This window comes from Orcinus orca, chromosome 10 (assembly GCF_937001465.1).
Source record: "Orcinus orca chromosome 10, mOrcOrc1.1, whole genome shotgun sequence".
Classification (NCBI taxonomy): Eukaryota; Metazoa; Chordata; class Mammalia; order Artiodactyla; family Delphinidae; genus Orcinus; species Orcinus orca.
The window spans coordinates 32,975,620-32,996,605 of record NC_064568.1 but is presented as its reverse complement, the minus strand read 5'-3'; the positions used below and the strand labels follow the sequence as shown (position 1 = coordinate 32,996,605).

The window sequence follows — 20,986 nt, the reverse complement described above, 5'->3', positions numbered from 1 at the left end:
GTCCCTAGGTCTGAAGTGGGTCTCTTGTAGACAGCATATATACGGGTCTTGTTTTTGTATCCATTCAGCCAGTCTATGTCTTTTGGTTGGAGCATTTAATCCATTTACATTTAAGGTAGTTATCGACATGTGAGAGTTCCTATTACCATTTTCTTAATTGTTTTGGGTTTGTTATTGTAGATCTTTTCCTTCTCTTGTGTTTCCTGCCTAGAGAAGTGCCTTTAGGATTTCTTCTAAAGCTGGTTTGGTGGTGCTGTATTCTCTTGGCTTTTGTTTGTCTGTAAAGGTTTTAATTTCTCCATCGAATCTGAATGAGATCCTTGCTGGGTAGAGTATCTTGGTTGTAGGTTTTTCTCTTTCATCACTTTAAATATGTCCTGCCACTCCCTTCTGGCTTGCAGAGTTTCTGCTGAAAGATCAGCTGTTAACCTTATGGGGATTCCCTTGTATGTTATTTGTTGCTTTTCCCTTGCTGCTTTTAATATTTTTTTTTGTATTTAATTTTTGTTAGTTTGATTAATGTGTGTCTTGGTGTGTTTTTCCTTGGATTTATCCTATTTGGGACTCTATGCGCTTCCTGAACTTGATTAACTATTTCCTTTCCCATATTAGGGAAGTTTTCAACTATAATCTCTTCAAGTATTTTCTCAGTCCCTCTCTTTTTCTCTTCTTCATCTGGGACTCCTATAATTCGAATGCTGGTGCATTTAATGTTGTCCCAGAAGTCTTTGAGGCTGTCCTCAATTCTTTTCATTCTTTTTTCTTTATTGTGCCCTGCAGTAGTTATTTCCACTATTTTATCTTCCAGGTCACTTATCCGTTCTTTTGCCTCAGTTATTCTGCTACTGATTCCTTCTAGAGCATTTTTCATTTCATTTATTGTGTTGTTCATCATTGTTTGTTTGCTCTTTAGTTCTTCTAGGTCCTTGTTAAACATTTCTTGTATTTTCTCCATTCTATTTCCAAGATTTTGGATCATCTTTACTATCATTACTCTGAATTCTTTTTCAGGTAGACTGCCTATTTCCTCTTCATTTGTTTGGTCTGGTGGGTTTTTACCTTGCTCCTGCATCTGCTGTGTATTTCTCTGTCTTCTCATTTTGCTTAACTTACTGTGTTTGGGGTCTCCTTTCTACAGGCTGCAGGTTCATATTTCCTGTTGTTTTTGGTGTCTGGCCCCAGTGGGTAAGGTTGGTTCACTGGGTTGCATAGGCTTCCTGGTGGAGGGGACTGGTGCCTGTGCTCTGGTGGGTGAGGCTGGATCTTGTCTTTCTGGTGGGCAGGGCCGCATCCAGTGGTGTGTTTTGGGGTGTCTGTGAACTTATTATTATTTTAGGCAGCCTCTCCGCTAATGGGTGGGGTTGTGTTCCTGTCTTGCTAGTTGTTTGGCATAGGGTGTCGAGCACTGTAGCTTGCTGGTCATTGAGTGGAGCTGGGTGTTAGCGTTGAGATGGAGATCTCTGAGGAGCTTTTGCCGTTTGATATTACCTGGCACCGGGAGGTCTCTGGTGGACCAATGTCCTGAACTCAGCTCTCCTACCTTAGAGGCTCAGGCCTGACACCCAGCTAGAGCACCAAGACTCTGTCAGCCACACGGTGAGTGCCAACTGTGTGCCCAGGTCTTTTTGGACACATCTCACAAAGGTTCTTCAGGCGCTCCTCATTTCCTCTGGTTCTGCTTGCAATCTCCAGTATTAGACATGAGCCCAAATGGTGAACACACCTCCTTCAGACCCCAGTTTAGTGCTGTAGAGAACACTTCATTTCGATTCATTCAGTCTTGTCAGTAGGTACTTTGGTAGAACTGGAGAGATTCTGACACATACACTTGCTTTTTTTTTTTTTTTTTTTTTTTTGCGGTACGCGGGCCTCTCAGTGTTGTGGCCTCTCCCATTGCGGAGCACAGGCTCCGGACGTGCAGGCTCAGCGGCCATGGCTCACGGGCCCAGCTGCTCCGCAGCACGTGGGATCCTCCCGGACCGGGGCACGAACCCATGTCCCCTGCATCGGCAGGCGGACTCTTAACCACTACGCCACCAGGGAAGCCCTACACTTGCTTTTTTATCCAAAGTATTTCATTCAAAGCCAAAGACGTGAACTGTCACAGCATCCACCTGATGGAGTTTGACACCTCGCTCCCCACCACATAGGGTCAGGGCTGCCTCTCAGCCTTGAGCTCCAGCACTGCCCGGATTATCCCAGGGCACACTGCTACCCTGTTTTCTATTCTGATTTTATGTTTTAGGAGTAAACCCCCCTGAGGGACCCACTCTCTTCTTCACAGTGGGGAGGGATCTGATTGAGGGCTCAATTTGGGCATTCCCTGACCTCCAGACAAACGGTGACAAAGCCCCTAATATATTTAAGATAATTTACATGAAAGTTCATCTGACTGATTCCTTCCCATGGGTGAGATGCCAGAAATCCAGTGGCAGCAAGCCTTGTTTGACAGACTCTGTTAACCTCTCTCCTTCCCCTAAGGCACTAAAGGATTAAGCCTGAAACTCTAAATAAAACTCAGAGACCTTGATGAGCACTGACATAGAAAGACTACATATTTCATTGCCTCTAATGTTGCCTCTAGCTACTTGATCGTGCACATACAAGATATCTAGCATTGGTAATCTCATAATGACTTCAGCCTGATTTGGACCAGCTCTCAGGGGCTTGCTGAAGGTCCCCTGACCACATTGTGTCAAATTCCCCCAGAGCAGCCTGCAGTCCAAGGCAGAAGCTCCCTGCTAAGCCATCAGCATCAAGTGCACGGGTTTACAGGCAGAACTGCACATAGGGACCACACTGGAGCAACATGCACTTTGAAAAGCAGAATCTTTAATGGCTGATGAAAAACATCATTCACGAAGAATTTAAGAGGTAAATGCATCCATGTAAGTGCCAGGCATGTGCTATTTAGAATGTATATATTGTGGAGAAAATAAAAAATGGGAATATTAACGGAATAGAAAGCAAACACAAACTGCCCTCTGAGAGAGAAGTAGGCACGTGTCAGTGTCGTTTGAGTTATCCCTAACCCCATACCTTTTCTCGCACGTGACGGAAGTTCTGGAATATCTCAGAACACTAGCTGCTTTTAAAAAAAGGTCTTCTGACTCTGGTAGGTCACATTACAGACCAGAGACCACAAATTTATTACGAGTTCAATTTTTTGGTTTTCAAAATCACAAACTTAATTGCAAACACTCCTCCATGATTCCAAAATGGAGCTATATGTCACATTGCTAAGAAATCTTTAGTTCCCAACATTATGAGGTATGAATTTTGTAGTTTAAGCCAGCAAATGGAGATACTGCCCAATTTGAAAAGGGTTGCCTGACAACTTGAGGAAGATGCTTTGGTCAGAATACACATGTAGCCCAGCAGGTAATGCTTCAGAAAGACAGGCCAAGGCTGAGCTCTCCTGTTCCCAAGAAACTTCCCCTCTTGATCTCCACTCCCACCCCTTTCTGGGTCTGGGCTGGGACTGGGGCTCAGACATTTCCCAGACTATGCTCTGCTTCTGGACGCAAGACACAGGCCAGCAGAGAACTGGGACAGAGTCAAGTCCCACCACACGTTTTATGAATTACAGTGCCTGGGAGGCATCAGCTTTAAGGGGAGGCAAAGGCAGAGATAAAGAAAATGTGCAGAAAGTACATAAAGATAAATGCCTGTAAAAATCACTGTTGTTTTAATGCATTCCATATTGCGGAAATAAAAACGTGAATATTCTTGATGATTTAATGGCAATAGCGTTCAGCTAAGACCTGTTTGTCCAACTAGACAATTATGCTATTTTATGCAAATATTTATAGTAGCTGATCCTGACTTTCAATTACTGTTCTGAAGGGCTGGTTTAGTGCAGAAAAATGCCTTCTAAATGAGCTTTCTCTCATGAAAGCTAATAAAGATGAGGCAGATCTCCGGTGGCCCAGCAGCGAAGCCTCTCTGCCAGCTACGAGACTGTTGAGTGCTACTGGACTAGCTGCTTCTTTCTGGCCCAGTGTTGGATGGGATTGCTCTCAGTCACTCATCTGTCAGACCTGGGTTCAAATCCTGACTTTGATTCTTATAAACTCTGCAATCTTGAGGAAGTTAATTAATCTGTATAAGTCATAGTTTTCTCACTTATAAAATGATGATAATGAGACTTTCTGTGTTGTGGGTAGAATTAAAATGGTATACAGTACTTGCAGGTCAAGTGCTTAGCAGAGTACCTGTTATACTGTGAGCATGAAATATATATAATCTATTTTGAATCATAATTACTATTAGTAATATTATCTAGGGCATCCTCGCTATGGCTCCCTTCTTCTCAGCAAAGTGGACTAGGGGTCAAGAAACCTACACTACAGTTTTGTCTCTTTCTGACCAAAGGACCAATCTTCAGAAGGTCGTTCAACCCTTCAGGGTCTCAATTTTCTCAGCAATAAGAAAAATATGGGGCTTCCCTGGTGGCGCAGTGGTTGAGAGTCCGCCTGCCGATGCAGGGGACACGGGTTCGTGCCCCGGTCCGGGAAGATCCCACATGCCGCGGAGCGGCTAGGCCCGTGAGCCATGGCCGCTGAGCCTGCGCATCCGGAGCCTGTGCTCCACAACGGGAGAGGCCACAACACTGAGAGGCCCGCGTACCGCAAAAAAAAAAAAGAAAAAGAAAAAAGAAAAATATGATAACTTCACTGTGATTTCACACTATCTTTTTAAGAAAAATTTTGGTCCTAAAATATAATTCCAAAATAACCATGTAGATACATCTAAAATTAACAGTATTTTTAAGAAACAGTAGGCTGGCAGAATATTTCCACACTTTAAAATTAAAATGAAGCCCTTAAGGATTTTAATTTGCCTATCAGAAAAAAAAAAAACTTGACATAATTTCTAAAATGGGTCACACTGAACAAAAATCAGATTACTATCAAACTAATACAAAGACTTTTTAAGTGGTTTTTTTTTCAGGTAGTCAAAGCTTCAGTCTCTTACACACTTTGCTGGCACAAATGCTAGATCATGGATATCACTCAAGAAAGTTGCCCATTATTTTCTCAAACACTGAAGAAGTACATAAGCCCTCAAAAGATAAGCCAACTGACTTCCGAGTATCCCACAGAAACACAACATCATCCCTACAGGCCATATTCCTCATGCATAACTTGTTTCCTCCGTGAAATATGAATGTGCATTCCAAATTTACTGCAACCTGAGATGGGCAACTAAGCAATCAATGTTCATTCACTGTTGAGAATTCACAACATGAATGCAAAGTTTACCTCTCAAGTTCTGCAATTTTCTTGTCCTTGTCGTTCTTTTCATTCTCCACCTCCTTGAGGATCTCCAGCAACCGGTCGACTTCTGCTTGGGCCTTGCCACACTCATCACGGTAATAAGATGCCTCTTTATCAAGCTGTTTTATTCGGTCTGCAAATTCTGGGTTCATCCTGGAGTCATCTTCAATATTATGAGCCTTCAACATTATATTTTTAAAGAATGTAGTTAAGATAACAATTTAGAACAACAATAGATAGTGCAGTCACCAATGGCCCAGAAATTAACTTTGGAGAAAAAAATAACAACTATCAAGAATTATGGGTATACTGTCAGTTAAAAGGCAAAATAGGAAAATCACAAATTTCAGCTACCTTAGAACTACCTTGATTTTTAAGGCTAGTTTCTTTTATTGTTAATATTTTATTTCATTAAATGATGCTGCTTTTTGCTTCTTTTTCCCCACAAGAAATGGGGGCTTGGTGGAGGTAGAGACAGTGATGTGTTTATTTCTGGTGTTTTGGCAAACAGAACTAAAACAATTCAACTCCTCACAGTTAAGTAAATGACTCATACCAACAGCTTCCTTTTCCAATACAGAGAAACTGAGAAAAAACAATGTTAAATTATTTCTCCAGGAACCATCAAGGGTATATGTAAAGCTAGGTAACATATAAGAGACTGGCTGACTGATCATTGAACACTTCATCCCACTGAGAAATTTCAGCAGAAGATGTAGAATGAAACAAAGCCTTGAAAAAGCAGAAGGGCTTTCCAGCTAACAGTCATACCCATAAATTCTTGTTCTTTTGATTAAATAAACCTGAACCGGGAGGAGGATGAGCTAATTCATGAGCAAGCACACAGACGAGAATCTTCAAACACATGCATGGGGGGTGGGGGGCAGCTTTACACAGGAGAACAGACACAGGCAACAACACAGCAACAACACTGCAGAATAATTTGCAGCCAAAGTATTTGTGGTTTTTTGTGTGTGACAGTGCGTTATGGCTTTTTTTTTCCCAAAATAAACTTTTGGCTGAAATATTCCCAGACAGATGGAAATAACACTGCACTGCAATGTTTTGCCTACCCCTTGTTTCCCATTATTCCTAATTGACTTCTTCAAAGAGCAGGCAGGGAAAAAACAAGTAGTTTAACAACAGTGCACATTCAACATAGAAAGTTCAGAGAGGTCATATATGTATATATCTCCAAAATCCATGTGTGAACTAATAAAATGTTAACAATTTATTAGGACTTAAATTATCCTGCTGTCTTCTACTAGAGCAGATGTCCGTTGTGTTTTTATACACTTTTTAAAAAAAATTTCAGGGAAAAAACAAGGCAAGCAAGCTGCAACTACTGTGGAGTCAGATGAATCATGCATGGTTAGAAAAATTAAGACTAATACTACTGTTAGAAGGTTGACAGTCTTTGCAATAATTTAGTAGAAAAAATCCAAAAATTAGTATAAATAAAAATAAATTTCTTATTTATGACAAACTAATTATTTTTAGGAATTTTTGCATGTAACATATTATTTAAGCATGAGGATAGATGGGGAATAATTTGCTTTCACATTCTTTAATCTAAGATTTCCTTATTCAAGAAATAAACTCAACTACACAAAAGAACTTGGAAAAAATATATCAATTCAACACAGTATCAGGCAGCCTGTCATCCACATTTCTCAGAAAATATTTATTTTTATTTATTTAGTGCATACACTGAGTTTCATTATAATAGAATAGAATAGAATTAGTGAGCTTTTTCAGTATAATTAAAATAATCTGAAAGTGAATCTTGAGCTAATATTCCTTTAGGAGTTTATTCATCTAATAATTTTATTTTAAATTGAAGTAATGAATATTAATTTGTTAATCTCTCATCAAAAGATGTAGAGCAGGTATTCTATTTTAAAACAAAATACTCCATATAACTACCTCTATCTGTGATAATAATAATCAACTCATTTCTCTTATAACAGAAAAGCATTTAAAATATACAGCTTTTCGATTACTAAGAGAAAGAAAACAAAAATTTCATGTTAATTCTCTTCTACTTTTATACTATATTACCATTATTTTATGGCAGCTAAAAACCTGTCCATGGCAGTTTTCTCAAACTAACCAACCAGTGACACTGAGATGTTTAAGAAAAAGAATTAAAGAACTAAGTAATGACCAGCTTGAAAGACTCAAAATAAATAAATGTTTTGTAGCTTATTTCTGATGAGTGAAAATTCCTTTTTTGACTCAGATTTGAAGATTCACAAAGAGCTAGCAGTTAGCTGCTGTGGTTTATTTTGGTTGTTTTTATTCTTAAGATTATTATTATCACGATTTTTAATAAATGGGTACAGGATTACTAATCGTAAGATCTAGATTCTAAATACGGCCTTGTGTCTTACGACTATGGGCAAATGAATAAGCCTCTCTAAGGACAGTGAAAACGATAAAATGACAAACATGGGGAAGGTATTATTCATTTGTGTTTTTATTGTGATTATTATTTTATAATATGCATCCCATAAGTGGGGCTTGTCATACAGCTAAATTGATATGTTTATTTAATTTTCATTGGCAAGATACCACATATACCTTAGAAAAGCCTCCCTGCTAGGTTTTCAGAGAAAGCAGTCTGCTGGTGATAGGTATGTAAACACATTCCTTATTTTAGCTACTTGAAGAGAAGAAGATGAACCAAGGCAAGTTTTCAGCACAGGGTGAAATTCAATGGGTTGGCAATCTTTTAAACCTACCAAGTGAGTACGGTTAAAGGACTCATGGGATGTTTAGAGGTACAGAAAGCCTAGGAAAAAATAATCCTGAATCTAGACCATGTTGACCACTGTGTGTGATGCTACGGTTAGATCATGTTATTAAAATAAAGACCATAGCCAAGTTTACAGCTGGCCTGGTGTCTGTTAGATAATTTGTAGGTGCTAATGATTCTTCCTTTTAAAAGGAATAGACAACCTGAAGAACACCTTTGAGTTAAATATATCTATTTATCTCTATATCAATGTCTACTGATTTCTGGGCAAAAGAGTTTATGTCAAATCATCTTCAATATTGGTGTCAGAATTCTTGGAAAGGTTATTAAATAAAGGTGTAGATACATATCATTTGAAAAATTTTCAAGTCAATAGAAAGCTGCAAGAGTCATATAGAGATGGAAGAGTAACAGCTGCGTTTGGATAATCACTAGGGTCCATGTGAAGACCCAAGGGAAGAGAGAGTTTCACATGACTGTAGCCTGGTGAGTCCCTGATCCAACCTAAGCAGTGGAAGCAAAAGTCTTCCCCAGAATTTAACCAGCTCTACTCAGCATGAATCACAACTTTTCGGAGGATCGGCTGAAACTGTTAACTAGTGTAGCGTGAGTGTGTTATACTGTGATCTATAGACATGGGGGAGATACTATACCAAAGAAAAACAGGAGGAAATTGAGCTTACAAAGCCAATGCTTCCTTCAAAATTGTAAGGCCAGAGCCTCCTCTAAAAATAGAGAGAAGGAAGCACTTTCTTTGCATTTAGGCAATACTCTTGCCTTTTCAAATTAAAACATGGGTTCTTTCATCTGGACTGGGAGTTCCTGATAGGGATCAAAAGTAGACAACAGATTTGGGCCTAATGTACTTTAGGCACTGCAAAAACATAAAAATACATTGGAATAAATCATTACCTGACAAATTCCTACCATGGCATTGTGACCTAGTCAAGGTTTAGACTGAAAATATACAATAAGTACTTCCCCTTATGAATCTGTTGATTTTAAATTAGTACCCCCAAAAGGTCAGGAAGCAATTGCCCATTCCATTCATCTAAGACACATCAACTTCATTCACTAGTCAGGAATCTAGCTCTTGAAAAATGCAGATTGGTGTGGATTTTCTTTTAATTATTTCAGAACTTATGTATCATAAATATAGTGAAACACACTGTCACTTTCAAAGACGTACACCAGTCATTAAAACCAAAGGAATACCGATGAGCATTGTTTTTCCTAATGCAGAGATTTAATTTTTCTGATTAAACAGGTCAGTTTAAAAACAAATCCAGGTATCTGGTTCTGCTTCAAAATATTTCTGGTAACTTTTAGAGCAAATTTCAAGCATCTTATAGAAACACAGAAAATTGAGAAAAGAACATTTCAAAAATGTCTGTATTACATATTAGATCAGTAAATTTTGAGGGTCCCCCAATTATGTTTCTTGCATTTCCATATGTAAGGAAATTTCCCTGCAAATGGGAACAATCAAAACAAAGTTTGGAGCCTCACAGATGTGGGCAAGCTTGCCATTTTGATGTGAACTGGTTCTGAAAGCCTGAATCAAGCACAGAAGAGAAATCTGGTCATGACTTAGGACAAGGAGTACACAACAATACCTAGTGGTTATTTTAATGAAACAATTTAGAACTATTTCAGGAAATAAGGCAAAATTACAGATTAATACTATATCTAAATCAAAGTTAAGAGCAAACGTGATTAAAACCATACCAGGATTGATAGTATCAATATGACAAATCACAAGTTTATTTACACTCCTTGTGTGAAAGTTAGCCGTTGATTATTTTTAATAAAATGTTAGTTCATCATTCCAAGTGCCTAGAAAGGAAAGTATTAACTTTGGTCCAGAAACCTGATGTGAAACTAGGCAGGGAATATTCAATTATAATGTTAAATAACATTCTCTCTTTGAAATGGGCCTTAACAATTTTAATAAAAAATCATTTCTCTCAAAATAAACAAATGATTAGTCATGACCATAAAGTGCAAGCAGAACGCTAACTAATGAATCTGAGGACTTTTCTTTCATGCTGCTTATGGTTTTAGCAATAATTTATTAAATTTATGCACTGTAAAAATATGATTCTCCATTGCAGCACTTTGGGGGTTTAGTGTCTGTTAACAACACTTTAACGGTCCTTTCATATCTTAACAGCAGAACAGGGTATATAAACTACTCTAAACATTATTTCAATCTGCTACAGTAAGTTCCAATCTTCACATAATTCTGAATTATAAACAAAATATTACTTTTTAAAATAGAGTTTTTAGGGTGATTTTAGAACTCTAACATGTTATAAAACTTAAATTTTATTTTAAATCCAATTAATTAATACCAAATATAATAGGTGAGTCTAAAAAATGTGTCTGGAAACTAAAAACGATGTACCTTTCAGTCTTACATTAATTAATGCTAAAGGAAATTATTCTTTCACAATTCCAGCTAACTACATCCAGAATATTCACAATTTGCATATTATAACAACCATTCCAAAAAGAAATTTCTTGTCATAGATGAGACAGATAGGATATGTATAATAAACATAAGAAAAATTATTTTGAACATTTGTTTAAGTTCCACATATACAAAATAAAAGGAACCAACTGTATGCTTAACACTTCTTAAGACCCTTCATACAAAAATATAATTATTAATGTAATACCTTTTAACTATGGAATTTCCTAAAATTAGCAATGTAGAGAACTGAATAATTATCTGGATGGTCTGATACAAAACATGTGACTTCCAATCTTAAGTGTTATTTCAAATATAACTTGAATTCTTTAAGTACTGAAAGCCTAGATTCAGTGTGAGGTATTTTTTTTGTGTGTATATGTGTGTTTGTACATGCTACATGTACGCTACACGTATGCTACAACTACCTCTTAAATAGTTGTAATTTTCCATTGTGTCAAGGGAGTTAGTTAGTCTATGAGTGAATCAAATAATTTTCAGACACTGGCTAAAAAAAAATCGTAAAAAGAAACCACTGTACCTAGATAAGGACTGTGAAAGTATTTATAATTCAGCCTATCATGTCCCTGGGATTGCACTCTTATAATGACATATAAATCAGGAAGAGTTCACTGAACATGAACAAAATTTTTTTTCCCTTTGGACTGGAAAAATGCTTGGTCTTTTTCTTGTAAAACCTTACATAAAATGTGAGTCCCACAAAAGGTGAATTTGTAGAAGAGATGGGATTTCAAAAGATAGTGACCAGGCAGGGGGGACTCGTGTGTGGGAACAACAGAGGGGTCTCAAGTATGTCTTAGCCAGTAGCAAAGTTGCCCCCAGTACCTCCAAATCAAACATTTGCCCTGCAGCAATGATGGTATTAAATGAAGCACTAAATTTAGGACCCAGAAAGTCTAAAGATTTATTAAAAATTTATAAGAGGCTTCTGGATATGATCTCTGGGCACAATAACCGTTAGGGCTACAGCAAAGAAGGTATTGGAGACTGATGAAAAAATGATATTACTTGTCTAGAAGTAAGAACTAAAGGAAGAAAAGAACTCGCCTGAAGATAACCTGCACAGTGTTTATAATGACAAGACAAAACTCCTTCAGGAGTAGAGATTGGTAGTTAAGCTGAAGAAGGGTTATTACTATAAGAAGTAATAAGGATACACAGACAACATTTTAGACTCCTAAGACATGGCATTAGAGTATCACTTAGTAAAACAGAGTGACTAATGTAAAAGGTTTTTCAAAGTAGAAGGTTTATTTCTACTCTAGTAAAAATACTCCCAGGAGGACTTCAAAGCTTAATTTTTATTTATTCTGACTTAGTTTAGACAGATGTACATAGGGCTGACTGTAAAATTATCTTATTTAACAAAAACAAGTTATAATTCACCAAATTTTGTAGGGTGGCCATATTCAAAATAAATAAACAAGAATAAAATAAATTTCCTAGGTACCAATAACTGGTTAGAAAATAAAAGGACAAATATAGCATTCACAACAGTAACTAAAAATTATATACATAGAAATGCTCAGGGCTATCCTTAAAAAGAAACATCACAGGCTTATAATAGAAAAATGTCAAAACTTTCCTGTAAAAGATAACTGAAATAGATAAAAGTTGTATGAAGTTCACGAAATGGGAAAAAAAATATTGGAAAGATAGCAATAATAACTGAAATAGATAAAAGTTGTATCAAGTTCACGAAATGGGAAAAAAATATTGGAAAGATAGCAATAATTCTAAAATTATTTTATAGGTTGAATATAATTCAAATTAAAATAAACAACTGTGCTTTTTAATTGACAAGGTGATCCTAAAGTTTACTTGGAATGATAGAAAATTAAAGGCTAAGAACATTAAAACAAACTGAGACCTAATAAAAAGCAGAGAGAAGTGGGGTAGAATTTGTTGCACTCGATGTTTAAAAATATTATAAAGCCACAATAAATAAAATTCTGACTCAACAAGCAATGGAAATTGATGAAACTAAACAGAAGCTCAGAAATTGAAATATTCATCCATATAAGAATTTAGTATAAAACAGTAGCAAGATCAGTGGATGCCAAAACAGAAAGAATTACTTGATAAATGGTGTTGGGATAACTAGTTGATCATTTAGAAAAATATAGTTAGAACCCCACCACTCAACATGAATCAAAGTAATCTAAAGATAGGTAAGGTGAATAAACTGATATAAAAAGTAACATTTAAAAAATTTAATATAGGTGAGTGTCTATGCTTGAAATCAGAGGATGACTTTTAAGCATAAAGGCAATGAGGAAATCCTAAAGGGAAACACAGGTCAGGAATGTAAAAACAGTTCTCTAAAGAAAAAAATTAAATAAAATTTTGCCACAAATCTGACGAAGTTTCCATATAAAGCACAGAATAACCCATACAGAATAATCCAATGAACAAAACAGAAAACTCAAAAACAAGTGCTTAAATGACTTAAAGAAACAATTTACAGAAGAAAAATACAAACAGCTAATAAATGAATTAAAAACCTCAACCACACTACTAATTAATGAAAGGAAAGTTAAAATGAAAAAAAAATATTCCATCTGTGCATTTGTCAAAGTTATGTAAAATGAAAGTCCTTGGTGTTGGTCTGGATGTGACAGAAAGAATGCCTTTATTCAGTGCTGGAAGAACCATGCCTTAGTAGAACTTCTCTAAAATGCAACATAGCGGGAACTACCGGGAGCTTTTAAAAGTTACTGGCCCAGGATTTTATTCTATTAAAAAAATAGAAATGTGGGAAAATTAATATGGAAAGCTGTTCTTCAGTGTATTATTTATACTGGCAAAAAAAAAGGGGGTAAGAAATGATTAACGTTTGGGAAATGAGAACATAGGGTGGAATATCATACAACCATTAAAAAGGTGTTTTAGAAGAACAGTTAATTATATGAGAAAATTCTGATGATATGTCATAAAAATAGGATATAAAACTCAACAAACACTGACACAATTTCGTGAAAAGAAATAGATATTAGATAAGAAAAAAGAAGAAAGAATAGAGGGAAGGAGAGAAGGATGGAAAAGGGAGGGAAGGGGGAGAAAGGAAAGAAAGAAGGAACAGGGTAGAAAAGGAAACAGGAGATGAAAGAACACTAACAATCAATCAAAAGATATCTGGGTGTGGAACAACCTAGATGTTCCTAGTTATCATCTCTGTTCACTAAGGTGTCTTGTTACTTTTATTTTCTCCTATATCCATCTATACTTTGGCAAATTTTCTGCTGAGACCATACCTTATTTCTATAACCAGAAAAACATAGTCATTTTTTAAAACATTCTAAAGTATAGAAAATTCATCATGCTACTTCTCTATCAGTCTAAAAAAGAATTGAGGGCTTCCCTGGTGGCACAGTGGTTAAGAATCCACCTGCCAATGCAGGGGACATGGGTACGAGCCTGGTCTGGGAAGATTCCACATGCCGTGGAACAACTAAGCCCGCACGCCACAACTACGGAGCCTGCGCTCTAGAGCCCATGAGCCACAACTATGAACCTGCGTGCCACAACTACTGAAGCCCGCATGTCTAGAGCCTGTGCTCTGCAACAAGAGAAGCCACCACAGTGAGAAGCCTGCTCACCTCAACGAAAAGTAGCCCCCACTCACCGCAACTAGAGAAAGCCCAGGAGCAGCAATAAAGATCCAACACAGCCAAAAGTAAATAAATATTTTTTTAAAAAATTCAAAAATAAATAAATAAAAAAGAATTGAACCCTGAGAATATCTGCAGACAGGGAAGTTAAAATAATGAGCTATACACTATGGAAGACAGTATGGAATTTCCTCAGAAAACTAAAAAGAGAGTTGCCATATGATCCAGCAATCCCACTCTTGGGCAAATATCTGGGCAAAACTATAATTCAAAAATATACATGCACCCCTATGTTCACAGCACCACTATTCACAATAGCCAACACATGGAAACACCCTAAATGTCCATCAAGAGATGAATGGATAAAGAAAATGTGGTACATATATACAATGGAACACTACTAAGCCATAAAAAAGAATGAAATAATGCCATTTGCAGCAACACGGATGCAACTAGAGGTTACCATACTAAGTAAAGTAAGTCAGAAAGAGAAATACAAACACCATGTGATAACACTTATATGGGGAATCTAAAATATGACACAAGTGAACTTATTTACGAAACAGAAACAGACTCACAGACATAGAGAATAGACTTGTGCTTGCCAAGGGGCAGAGGGGTGGGGAGGGATGGATTGGGAGTTGGGAGTTAGCAGATGCAAACTATTATACATAGAATGGATAAACAACAAGGTCCTACTGTATAGCAGACGGAACTATATTCAATATCTTGTAATAAACCATAAAGGAAAAGAAAATGGCAAAGAATATATACATGTATAACTGAATCACTTCAGTGTACAGCAGAAATTAACACAACATTGTAAATCAACTATACTTCAATAAAATAAATTTTTAAAAAATAATAATGAGCTATATTAATTGGCTATATTAATAATTGGCTATATTCCCAGGATGCCAAAACAATGGGTTAGCTTAATTAACTCAGGGAGAAAAATCAGTCAATGACTTTTGAATTAGTCACCTAAAGGACTGAAAAGTTTGCTTTTGCATCCTAGAGACCCATCACTGGGTTAAAATGAAGGCAAAATCCAATACCTGTCATGTTATCAATATTTCTGGAAATGGTCTAAAAGTTAACAGAACTATTTCTTTGGCCCTACCTATCCTAACAGGGATGGTGAACTCCTATTGTGGTCCTGTTAAATCATAGCTGCTGCAGAAACAAAGCCCTCCCCATTTGCCTTGCACACCTAAAATATGACATACTTAGGTTTTTTTCCTGTCCTTAAGTAGTAAGTGTGAGACAATTTCAGTGGGATTACTTTACACCTCTTTAAAATGACCTACAGAAAACACTTATTTTTCTCGGGGTCAATTTTCAAGCTTGAAGATATCCCAGTCTTAATTTGCCTTTCTTCACATCTCCACTGTCCTAAGTCTGCTTATTAACCATTCAAATGTTAAGGGAAAGGAAATTTGGATTATTTTTGTTGCTCTGCTAAAAATCACACATGGGGAAAGAGGTTAATAAAGATGCTCCAACGAGGCTTGAGGAATTCTGTTTGCAAAAGTAAAATTTGTTTTTAAGAATGGAGGGTGGAGACTGAATCTAATGAAATACACCCAAGCATCTTGTGTATGAGGCTGTATGTATCCTGGAGCAGCAGCTTAACAAAAAGTTGTTGGCTGAATTGTTTCCTTTATCCCTGCTATTCCTTTTTCCCATGATGGGAATTTATAAATAAAAGATAATTAGAATGCATGATAGCACAGATCACACCTGCCACATAACAAATCCCAGTCACCTTATGTATTATTTCTCCCATTAAGTCACCTGAATTGGAAAAACAAAAAAGCCCTTCTTCTTTAATAAGTTAAAGAAACAAACTGCTTCATATAAACACACACTTGTCATGAGGATAAAAAAATTAGTGGTGGCATCTGGGCTGTTTTACACATAGTTTTACTAGTTACCTGTTTTTTTGTACCATTAAGCTATAATGAGAATTGTTACTATCTGTTTTTAGGAGACTATATTTTAGTTTGTTCTCAGATGATATGTTTTTAACTCTTACAAAACCCACAGTAATGTTAGGCATTTACTAGTCTCAAAGAGCATAGCCCTACTTTAAAATAAAAACCTATTTTAACTTCTATCCCTTGAATATAACATACATTGAGTTGTTTGCTATTTTACAAATGCTATCCCTTTTGGCATAGATAACTCTATGTTTGAAGGATCGGGGAAAGAATTCTATGAGCCTAGATCTGCAGCTGACCTCTGTTTTTCTATCGCCTTAGGGTTGAAGTTAAGACAGAGGTAATATCACAGCTGGCAATAGTTCCCTGAGTTCTTAATTTTTTAATTTCACTTTCAAAAGAAATGGCAGTGGCCTCTGCACAGGTCATTTCTTTTGACAGAACGGAAATGGGAAGAGACGTATATTTTCGAAACACCCCCAGTATGGCACACTGTGACGTGATCAATGGATCCTCATGCTTTGATATGTTACAGCGGGAACTTTCAGAAATGACTTACTGGGTTGTACATCTGATTGAACAACTGCTCAGCTTGCTACATTGCAAAGGTGGGGAGGCATTGAAGCACAGACAGGGAAAGAAGGAAAGATCCAGAAACACAGCATTAGCTCAACAAATCTAGTGCATTTGCACAGACAAACTCATGGTTAAAAGGAAGAAATTTCAGTTTCTAAACATTCCACAGTGAAAGTGAGAGGCTCTAGGGAAACAGAAATGTTGACTTTGGCTCCTAAAAAAGAATAGCTGGAATAAGAAATTGAAGGTTTGTGTTACTTTCCCTTTCTCAAGTTAAATAACCCATGAAATAAAGAAAGCTGTCCACTTTTGATGATACATGAAGTGCTGGCCTCCAGCAATGAATCAGAGGAAGTGTTTTTGGCCAAGCCTGCAATTTGTTACCTGAACTTCAAAGATGGTAATAATAAAAGATTAATTAAATCTTATCATTGAATTTATAGCTCTTCTCTTATATTAACACCAGCCTGAATTTTCTATTCAGTCTAACTTTAGAAAAATATAGATCAGCAAACAGCAGGTTAGCAATAGCAAAATATCAGTAAGCAAGACATTACAGGATTAACAGCAAATGGGAAAAGAAAAAATTTAAGTCAGTGGGAAGATTAAAGGGAACCAAAATACAGTATTATCCATTGTCTACTATCAGATTCCACTGGTAGTTCATAACAACAAAAAATACCATTTTTTGTGTCTATCCTACTATGTTCCAAGTCCTTTAGAATCTGTAATGCTCTTCTATTTTGTGTAGAAGATTTAAATGTTTGCAGATTTAAATGTACTAAATATTTTAAATAGCATCCTCAAGTTATATTTATTAAATACTTGCATCATTAATTTGGGGCTCAATGTCAAGGTGTAGAAGGTGAAATATTGTAGGATCTTTTCATTTGCTTTAAGCCAAGACATGTCTTTGAAGAACATGAATTTTTTTCTTCAACTTTGATAAAGTAAATGACAGTTTTACTGCGGTTTTAAAAAACACCCTCCTCAAAATGATATTAATTGGAAAATTACCAAATAAGAATCATCAAAACATTTTGAATTGCTGTTGCTTCTCAAATGATTTCTAGTCATTTAAAGTAAATTTACTTCTACATATTGAACACTGAATACTCTTTTGAAAGACAAAATGATCCACATGTCACTAGGCTCTTCTCAACCCCTAGGTGTGTAATTAAGATTAATGAATGCACTAAGTTATAAAGCACACTCATAGCTAGTACTTAAGAATTATTTAGTTAATATCATTTTATCAGCCTCATTAATATCAGTAAAGATTTCTTTACAAGTGAATCTTGGATTGTTTGTTTTTAAGAGGTGGGATGGAACGTGTAAGGAATAGCTCCTTTTCTGCCTATAGTAACCACTGTTGACACAAAGTATTTGGAACTGTCTTAAACTGACATAGTATAGTAAAGGGTTCAAAGCAACTATGTGTATGAATGTTCTCCACAAACTTTTCTGTTAAAAACTCACCAATTTCAAGCATTGTTTATAAGACAAAAGCAAATTTAAATCGCCATTTGGATTCCATTGTCACTAGCAAACAAGATTTCTGTTCAGCTAAACACATCTACAATGCTGTATGGATTTTATGATAAAAATACCTGGACGCTCACAAATCTTAAGCAAAATTCCATGGGGAACTCATGGTTTATTTATGATATAATAAAACTATTATGTTTTCAGCTTTCATTTAGTAACCCTTTATATTTTATTCACAAGTCACATAACCTTTTATTTAAAAGGAGGCCCAGACACTCCTTAAGCTTTTATAGCTGCTTATTTTTCCATGAGTAAATGATGTGTTTTATGTATATTCACATACTGTTGGCTTATATTTTCAAATATTTCATGCAGATCTCAATTCTTTTTAAGGTGATGGGTACTTGAGGTTTTTACAGAACTATTTATTAGCAGAAATTAAAGAGTACTAGAAAAAGTATTTTGAACTTTCGAATTTAGTTGATGTAGAGGGCCAAAAATAACAAAATAACATCTGCAGGTTAGGTATAAAAATATTTAAATTATAATTACCTTATTTAATCTCACTGTACTATGCATTTAGGAGACAGTATAAGCAAAGATTATTTATATACTTAGAAATAAATTATCTTTTCATAAATTAAATAGGTCCTTTACAGCAAGACAACCATATTTGTTCCTTTAATCCTGGTGATGTAGCAGAATGTTAAAATGTCATCAGGAATAATGCTAAAATATTTATAGGATTTGATCTATGAATTTCAGAACATGGTGTCTATCTGAGAGTCTAAGGAAACCACATGTTCTAATTGACTTTTGGGGGTTAACCATAACTATGTTGAAAGAAACTAAATTCAATAGCACAGACATTCATTTATTAAACTAGTTAAGTCATATACATGGAAACTACAAGCATCAATACATGAACCTCTTTCTTTTAATTTTTAGAGGATTTCAAATTCCATAGATGACTTACACTAAAAGGGAGGGTGTCAAGTATGTATCTGCAGAAATAATATATGGCATGCCCTCAACTCCATAATGGCTCCTCAGAGTTGATGAAGGGCATCTTTCATGCCCAGGTCTATTTGGGGCCCTCCTTCAGGACTTAGCACATTGCAAGTGAGGTAAGATAACTCAAAGACCACCACAGGAAGCCAAAGAAGTTCTCTCACAGAGTTATCTGAGAGTCTGCCTTAGGATCACAAAACTGTTCATTAAATAAAAAGTACCTTTCTTAGGTTCATTTCTTGATATGCATATACATGTATAACATATTGCAGAAAACATTCATATATGTGTCAAGAATATGTATCATACACCCAATGCATAAATAGCCAAGTCAATCTCCACGTAAACACCCTCAAAGAGGCAGTTTAAATTCTTCTATTTATTGCTCAAGATTTCTGTTTAACTAGATGTTGCTTGAAAAAAGTGAGATGTTGAGGGGATTACGAAATAGACTTTGTAATATAGAGATTTTCTGGCTGTTTTTTTGTAAAGAGATTTGACCTGTATATTTATCTTTTTCTGTATTAGTAAGGAGACTTTATTAGTGTGAAATCTCATAACAATTCCCTAAAATTCTGTGGTAAAGTGAACAAAGTATAATCACATTTCAGTTATATATTGCATCATACGTACAAAATAGTCTATTAAATTTAAAAATATCCAGAATTTCTCCACAGATATGATGCTTTCACATCCCTATCATCCATATCATATATTTTCATAACTCTAGCAAATAAATCCCCATTCCAATATGCTATGAATTATACAGTCAAATTTTATTATATGCTTCGTTTGATTGTTTAGATTCTTATCATCTCTTTTGAATAAGTTTATAAGTTGTCAAAGGGAAACAAAATGCTTAAACTCATAATGTTATGAGTTTTACGTGAACAATGAATGCAGACGTACCAAACAACACAGGGAAAAAGTCAAAGGAACAATGCATGACTGGAAATGTACTCCACAAAAACGTCCAGTTCAGAGAAAACATGTTAATGCTGCAATGCAAAGATCCTGCTTTCTTTTCTGAAGCCTTCTACGTATAAACTTGCTTAGACATTCAGGCCATTTCTGGTCAAGTATAAATAGTCAATCCGTACATCTTCCAAGGACTCGACTATTTTGGTGAACTTCTAGAAATTTAACATTGTCGGGTAAAGTTTTGCAAAGTTCCAATTAAAAAAACTGACCTACTTCTGAAAGTAGTAAAAGTTTATTAATGTATAATGGGACCCCTGGATTCTTTGGTTTATGCAAACACTTCCATTTATCTTTTTTTGATAGTTGAGATTTGCCCAGAGAGTAATGGCTGGTTTTGGGTTTTTTAAATATTTTTCACTTCTACTACAATTTTCATCTATTTGTCAAGGTTTTGTTTTCTTTTGTTTTGTTTTGTGTTTCCCCAGACAGGAAACCTAAGATAACTTTTCAGGTTCACAGACAGACTTGATGCAGACTTCTTAGGAATAAAGATTGCTTAATTAATCCTTTTATCACCAGATGACAAAAGATAAGGGGTTTTTATTTTTTGAAAAATGTCTCTTCCTTTCCTATTTTATAAATTCAGAAAATAAGCATGTTTTTTCTTAGACTTCACTTACCTTTTTTAACTGTGCTTCCAATTTGTTACATTCTTCTTTCTTTTGTTCAATGGCTATTTCTAGAGATTTTAATTTGGAGTCCCTTTTCAGCCCCGCTGAGGCTAATGAAGATGCATGTTCCTTGAGGTCAATTAAACTAGACTGAAAGGAAAAGAACACTAGTAAGTAGAACACTATAATTTCTACTAGTAATGTCTTCAATTTGAATACATTGATTCTATACAT

General features: G+C 35.8%; 1 protein-coding gene across 5 annotated transcripts in view; it reads right to left on the bottom strand.

The window, feature by feature from the left end:
- The window catches only part of ERC2 (ELKS/RAB6-interacting/CAST family member 2), a 962,057-nt gene that overhangs the window by 504,083 nt on the left and 436,988 nt on the right, over positions 1-20,986 (bottom strand). For 4 of the 5 annotated variants that reach the window (XR_004482334.2, XR_007479446.1, XR_007479445.1 and 1 more), the window contains exons 10-12: positions 20,762-20,902; positions 16,645-16,680; positions 5,265-5,458 (exon numbers count right to left, since the gene is read on the bottom strand). Coding sequence is in view for 1 of the 5 variants with exons in the window: in XM_049715281.1 (XP_049571238.1) it covers positions 5,265-5,458; positions 16,645-16,680; positions 20,762-20,902 (371 nt within the window). In the remaining 4 variants the exon portion in view is untranslated. The remainder of the gene's footprint in view (positions 1-5,264; positions 5,459-16,644; positions 16,681-20,761; positions 20,903-20,986) is intronic. The other variant, XR_004482336.2, reaches the window with a different exon arrangement.